Source organism: Eucalyptus grandis, chromosome 3, assembly GCF_016545825.1.
Source record: "Eucalyptus grandis isolate ANBG69807.140 chromosome 3, ASM1654582v1, whole genome shotgun sequence".
In the NCBI taxonomy this organism is placed as follows: domain Eukaryota; kingdom Viridiplantae; phylum Streptophyta; class Magnoliopsida; order Myrtales; family Myrtaceae; genus Eucalyptus; species Eucalyptus grandis.
In genome coordinates this window covers 35,020,877-35,028,375 of record NC_052614.1, presented here as the reverse complement: position 1 = coordinate 35,028,375, position 7,499 = coordinate 35,020,877, and the positions used below count along the sequence as shown (strand labels likewise).

At 40.4% G+C, this 7,499-nt stretch overlaps 1 protein-coding gene across 1 annotated transcript; it reads left to right on the top strand.

Annotated features, from left to right (window-relative positions):
- The first annotated feature begins 1,772 nt into the window (after positions 1 to 1,772).
- Positions 1,773 to 6,019, top strand: LOC104439570 (sodium transporter HKT1). The gene is made up of 3 exons (XM_010052619.3): positions 1,773 to 2,988; positions 5,227 to 5,448; positions 5,549 to 6,019. Exons 1-3 carry the CDS (start codon positions 1,790 to 1,792, stop codon positions 5,745 to 5,747), a joined length of 1,620 nt encoding a protein of 539 aa, XP_010050921.2. The 5' UTR covers positions 1,773 to 1,789; the 3' UTR covers positions 5,748 to 6,019.
- Positions 6,020 to 7,499: the final 1,480 nt, after the last annotated feature.

Genomic DNA, 7,499 nt, shown 5'->3' with positions numbered 1-7,499 from the left:
GTTTCAAGTGTGGATTTCGTCTCTCACGCCCTGCAATGAGGTAGGGCAAAAGTCTAAAAGCGAGAGTTATAGTAGGAATGGAGTAGGATTGACAAAAAAAAAAAAAAAAAAAACTATTAAACACTCTCTACACGGACTTCGACTGACTCCAAGTAGTTTAAAGCTTTTCATATGCCACTAGGCATTCAACCTTACTAGAATATCTTATTTCTCATCTCGCGCCCTTTGTATTTCCATCGCATTTACAGTGTTAATTTTGAACGATACTGCTTCTTCTACAAAATTGATGAACTTAAGAAGAAAACTCCTCAAAAGATTTATACCATCCATGAGCTTTGAGGTTTTAAAAGAACACGAGGCACTTAAAAAAAATGGATATATTTTTCTACATTCCAGATTGAAAGAAATTTCTTTCAACAGGAAGAATTGCTCAGATACCGGTGAGTGAGACTTATTTGGGTCGTGTTATAAATGCCCTGGCCAAACCTATTGATGGTCGAGGTGAAATTTAAGCTCCTGAATCTCAATTAATTGAATTTCTTGCTCCAGGTATTATTTCGAGACGTTCCATATATGAGCCAACCATCATTTGATTGGCAGTTTACAAGATATGTATTTCAACCACATGCAAATTTAGCTAAATTAACAGTAGGTGATCCACCAATCGGAGGTATTATTGAGAGAAATTTCTTCCAACTAGGAACGACAAAAAACATGGCTCCTTTGAAAACATCAACCACTTGTTAGAAGTGAAAAATTTTCCTAGACTAGGGTCATGTGGGATCAAAGCCATATAAACATCATGAGGAAAAAAATATTTGATCGGCTTATTCTATAAAGGCCATATAGTTCCTCTAACTTGTTTTTATTGGTGGATTAGAAACATGGACTTCACTTAAATGTACTTTTAGGCTGTACTTCCCTTCATGCTGGGTTAGAAGAAATTTCTTTTGACTATTCTTTTAATTCGTAGATTACAAACTATGGACACTTGCATGTAGGCAATATCTATATTTGTAATTCAGTGGTTAAAAGAGTTTCTTCGAACCTAGAATTGAGGAAAATATGCTATTTCATTATTATTTAGTTAAGTTTGCAAGTGCATCATATCTATATATGTGATCATCAATCAGAATTGTTTCTTTTAACTGGGGATGAGGAAAAATTTAACCCTTATATAAATTACATAGTTTACAAAGCCTACTACAGTACAGAAAACTAACTTTTTTAGAGGAAGAATTAATGGGAATACCAATATTTTGCGATAAATAATTGATATAGCTTATTAAACAAAATCACTTCTCTAACAATTTTCAAGAGAACAATTTTCAACAGAACCTAATTATAAGGCATGGGCACATATGTAATTAAACATATTATGTCAAGCCTAATTGCATTCGTTCCATGAATGTGTCAATTTGTTTATACACGAATAAAATATGTGCTGTGTTACCTTTTTAACCCACTCCCGGCATACTTATATAGACATATAGAGATATATATATATATATACACACACATTTAGTCACATTCATATTTGAAATTTAAAAAAAGTTAAACGTGTCGTGCCATACACGTAATCTAAACATGATACGATTATAACACGACACGAAGACATGAATCACTGACCCCGCTCCGATGGGTTTCACTTAGGACGCTTTGTCATTGTCAGTGATAGTCCACGTGAACCGTAACTACAGGGAGCAAGTCGAGACTATAAAACCACGCCCCTACCTACCTCTAAAATGAGAACTAAAACCTCCCCTGCTGCATAAAGAATATCAAAAGGATGAAGAAGCTTTCTTGTTTTGGTAACAAGGTGGAACACAGCCTGCCCAGCATTCAAAAACATTCTTGCCTCCTCCAATCTCGCCACCCTGTGGCATCTTCCCTCCTCCGCAACCTGGCCCGCCGAGCCAACTCTTTCTGGACTCAACTAGCTTACTTCTTCCTCGTCTCCGCGATCGGCTATTGGGCACTAAAGCTTTGCGAGCCCAAATCGCCCTCCTACAAGCCTCGTGACCTCGACATATTCTTCACCTCTGTCTCTGCAACCACAGCCTCAAGCATGTCCACCGTGGAAATGGAGGCCTTCTCCAACTCCCAGCTCATCATCATTATCCTCCTTATGCTCTTCGGCGGGGAGGTCTTCACTTCCATGCTCGGGCTTTATCTCTCAAGGTCCGAATTCGCAGGACGCGATCATCGCAAGGTCAATTCTGCCGTTTCTGACCACTCCGACAACAATATCGAACTCAAACTTCCTCCTCTCCACCCGGTCAAAGAGGCCAATACCTTCAAATTCGACCCTGAAATGAAAGGGATACCATTGAAGCCAGCTCCGTGTGGCGAGGGTCTCGTCAAGTACAGGGCAGCTAAGTACTTGAGCTACGTAGTCCTAGCTTACCTCATCATAGTCCACGCAGGCGGCTCGACTTTGCTTTCTGTGTACATAAGCGTCGTTCCAAGCGCGAGGAAAGTCCTTCGGGACAAAGGGCTCGCCGTGCAGATGTTCTCCGTGTTCATGACAGTGTCAACATTCGCCAACTGCGGCTTTGTCCCCTTGAACGAGAACATGTTGGCCTTCAAGCACAACCCGGGCCTCCTGTGGTTGCTCCTTCCACAGGTCCTCCTCGGTAACACGCTCTATCCCCCGTGTCTCATGGCAGCAATCTGGCTCCTTAAGTGGGTAACGGGGCGAGCCGAGTTTGACTACATGCTGAGGAATTCCGGGGAGATGGGGTACGCGCACTTGCTTCCGGGTTTTCACTGCCTTTGCCTGGCCGCCACTGTGTGCAAGTTCCTATTGGTGCAGTTCGTGGCTCTTTGCTGCATGGAGTGGGGTTCACCGGCCATGGAGGGCCTGAGTCCGTACGAGAAGCTCGTGGGGGCTCTGTTTGAGGCCGCGAACACCAGACACGCCGGCGAGTCCGTCTTCGATCTCTCCATCATTTCTCCGGCAATTTTGGTGCTCTTCGTCCTGATGATGTGAGTCTCTCTCTCTCTCTCTGTCATTCCCACACGTGCCCGCGAGCGTGCACGCACATAAAATCCTATTCCCCACCGAATTCGGACACTAAATAATGTAGACATAAATTAAACAAATAGAAAGTATTCGATACTAAATCAACTCTAAACCATAACAACTTACTCAATATTCAATCTCATAAATCCACTTTAGTATTGAATATTATCCATTAATTAACCGATGTATTTTTATGGATAAACATTTTTATATTTTCTTACAGTAGTCAATGGCCTAGAATAAATTAAGATATATACGTTAAAAAACTTAATCAGTTGAACTTATAAAATACGGGTTAATGCTATTGAATAGCAAATCAACTTATCAGGTTAGTGGGTGGTGGCATCCCTTGGAACGAAATCGCATAATGCTAACATGACATTATTGATCTTTTGGTTTGTGCCATATTATATTCATACTCTATACTCTTGCAACTAGTCCACCATCTACTTTCAAATCCCAATATCAAATTCAAAACTCCGTTTTCTTCTCCAATGGCACATAATATTTGGCGTCTATTTTGTGGAAATTGGACATTGGAGGAGGGTGATTTCCTTAATAAGATACTTTTAAAGAAAATGGTCTTGCTTGTCTGCGTTTCATTAAGCTTTTAAAGTGAAAATTAGAAGTTGGTTTTTGATAGTTGTTATCGGAAAAACTGAGCACACACGTCTTTGAAAAACAGACTTGAGTCTAATCTGGTACCTGACCACGAGACCGTGGCCTTGAGACCTTGAGCAAAAATGCGGTCACCAAGACCAAGATCCTTGGGAACCAAGATAATCGGGATGATACTCTTGAGACCCGGCCGTCCAGACTTGAGACAACAAAGCATGGACCTTGAAACCCATGCACGAGCTCTGAACCTCAAGGGTCGGACTTAGGAACCCATCGCTTGGACCCGAGAAACCAAGGGCAGGGTCCCAGCTCTAGCCTCGGGGTTGTAGAGTGGTATCGAAGTCCCGGGCCTATGTTAGAGTCTTGAGATCAGCCTCAAGATCCCAAGATTAGCACTCTTGGGTTCTAAACCTCGAAGTTTCGGGTCCAAGGGTCTAAGGGCTCAAAGGTCGTGTTCACGAGTGTTGCTCTGAAGCCTTCGCATCGGTAGTGATGGCACCCATGGGCGGACGTCAAGATTGGACCCATGAAAGAGAAGTGACGAGGGAGAAAGACACGTAGAACTTGTTTTTTTTTTCATTCATTTTCCATTTTCATTTTTTTATTTTAAAATTTTTTGGATTATTTGTTTAAAGTTAAATGTGAGTACTAGAGAATGTGGCCATTATCAATCAATGACTTGGTTGAAGAAAAATAGTCATTTAGGATCATTTTATAGGGCATGAATAGTTAATAATGGGTTACAAGTTATAAGTAATAATTATATTTAGAGAAGAAATGATTAAGTGACAATCTTAAATCTATTGTGAGAACAAAAGTTTATTTTGGATTACAAAAAACCAAATAACAAATAATTTTAAATTGTTGTGAGGTATTATACACTTTCGAGAATTTGTAGCCCAAAACAAGCTGTTATCCTCACAGTAGTCTAAAGACTTTTATGCTAACAAAGCCCATTAATTTATATTTAGTTAAGTTTGGTTGGGCGATATTCATGATTTATGGCGGCTTATCAAAACCAGGATTGTTTTGGTGTATAGATGTTCTTAAGCGAAGTCCTCAAGTGAGGGCAATGGAGTCACCTTCCTAATTGTAGTGGAGCGATCTTCAACTTCACTTTTTTAAAGAAAGGAAAAGGAAAGATTTGGCCTTCGACTAGTCAGCTCATAGAAGATTTTTATTGTCATATTTATTCTGTCTTGTCATAGCATTTGTTCTTCGGAACCCCACCAAACTCTCTTTATCCATATTCATTCCAGCTTTGTTCTTGCCATTTATTCCTTGGAATGTTCTTGCCACTGGTTCCTCAGAACCGTGCCCCATATTCATTCCGGCTTTGTTGTTGCCATTTGTGTACAATCAGTCGTGTGTTTTCTTATGTATAGTAAAGACATAAGAAACAGGGAACATAATACTAGAAGCAAATATACAGAGCATAACTGTCGATTGTAGTCAATGCAACAACCAGAAAATATGCACAGGCTTGACTTATTTCTCTGTCTGCAACCACCTTTTTTCCTAGGGAAGAACTTTCAAAGTTAAGAGTGACACCACCAGCTTCTCACAAACATTGTGTTTTACAGGTATCTTCCAACACATACTTCATTTCTTCCAGTAAGAAATGTCAAGACGGCACCAAAAATTCAAAGAGATGAGCCTAGGAGGCACTTGTTGACACGCTTGATGTTTTCGCAGCTGTCATATTTAGTGATCTTCATTATTCTCATCTGCATTACCGAGAGAGAGTATTTGAAGAATGACCCGCTCAACTTCAATGTCATGAACATCACGATAGAAACAATAAGGTAAATTGCAATTATTCTCATCGAATTTCTAGATTCTGTTCTTGTGGATGTATTAAATTCGGAAAGATTTTAACGATGATCATTATTGAATCAACTGCAGCGCCTATGGGAATGTTGGATTTTCGATAGGCTATAGCTGCAAAAGGAGGCTACACACAGACAGCCCCTGCAGGGACGCTGCATACGGACTTGTAGGAAGATGGAGCAACAAAGGCAAGTTCATTCTGATAATAGTCATGTTCTTTGGAAGGTTGAAGAAATTTAACATGAAAGGTGGTGCTGCTTGGAGCTTGTCTTAGCATATTCTTACAATGCACGTTCCTCAAGTTAGAAAGAGAGGTCGGGTCAACAATGTAACATAGTCTCGTATCCGTGTAGAATCCACAAATTTTGGTTAATGTTCTGTACCTTCAAGTGGTTAAAAATTGACCGTCCGTTATCTTACTTGGGAAGAGGAAGCAAGGGGCGGTAATGTCCGTTCTGGGTTTGCTGTGACTTATTACTGGTTTATATAATTGGTATGTTGAATGATGTGTCAGTTTGTTACTAGTTCTTGAATATGACCCATTTATTTAAAGAGCCACTCTCAATCAAACACATTATTTTATAATTCAATTTTGTATTTGAGTAAGTAATATTGTGGATTGTCCTTTTGTTTAACATCATTTATGTTTGAAATCTGTCGAGGAACACAAACAAAAGGAATACTTTTACTTGAGATTTGACTCCTTTGCACCCCTTTATTGTCGTTTATTTGGTGAGTTAGTGCCCCCGCCAATATTCATCTACCTCACTTATTCCACCTTGTCAGGCAATCTAAAGGGCACTACCTCATATCAATCAGTCTAATATATCCAGGATTTTATTCCCAAAATGCGTCCAATAAAAGTGGAACGCCAGATCATAAAGAGATGAACAAACTCTATTGCCGTCTAATGACAACAACTTGTTGGCTCCTAGTCCTTTCAAGGAAAGCAAAAGCTTAAGCCAAATTGCGCGTGGCATTGATTCAATAGTGATATAAAGCACCAAAAAGCATGTAATATACAAGTAAATCAACTAGACTAAGTTATGGTTCTGTACAAGCCCATATTTAACAGAAAGAATATCGGTCGATGAAATCCTCGAATCCTTGCTACTCCCTATTACCATACCTACAGCGGGGCAATGTACGAAGATGTTACTCAACAACATTAGCTTTTTGACATCTGCCATAGCTTAATTTGTGGCACCCCTCGACGCGGCCCCCAATCGCTAGGGTCGCCACAACTTGCTCACCTATCACTTGACCTAATAACGTGCCACTCTGATACCATTTCAAATGTAGTGGGTCCATGCAACCTGGGGGTTTACATCCTTTAAATCGGTCCCGGCGTAGATTATATAACGGAAGCATACTCATTATCTCCCTAACCCTTACTTCAACCAAATAATATAATGCAATACACACAAACTACAACCTTTCATATATATATATGCATTTTAGGGCCGAATCACTTTTATTTACATAACTAAGATAGATTTCAATAGTCGGTACAACAAAAGGCCAAGACTCTAAGTAAGCTCGGCTAAACCCAAAAAGAACCCGACTATACATCAGACATGTACATTTATCCATCAGCTAGTGTCGGCCATCCTAAAAAGTGGCAACCTCCACTAGTCACACGCTCTTATCATACCCATCTCTATGCATCGGCCGGTGGCGGTGGCAGCATCCCCATCATCCTCCCATCTCGATGGACATGGATAGAGAAGAACTCCTGAACTATGGGGCCATCGGGTAGATCCACAACGTACATAACCAAAACACGGACGCGAATAAACACCAAACCATGAACACCAATGCAAGGGTGCTCCGAGCACTCGACCTCAACATCAGACGGTAATCCATAAAATGTACCACGCTTGACAAGTACTAGAGGCATCTCTCAATCTGAAATGTTAGTCACTAAAGGGGTGACTACAACCATTCAATAGTAAAAATCCATCAAACTACACAATGCAACAAGCAAGACAATCAAGATATCACATACATCACCATGCGGTCGTGC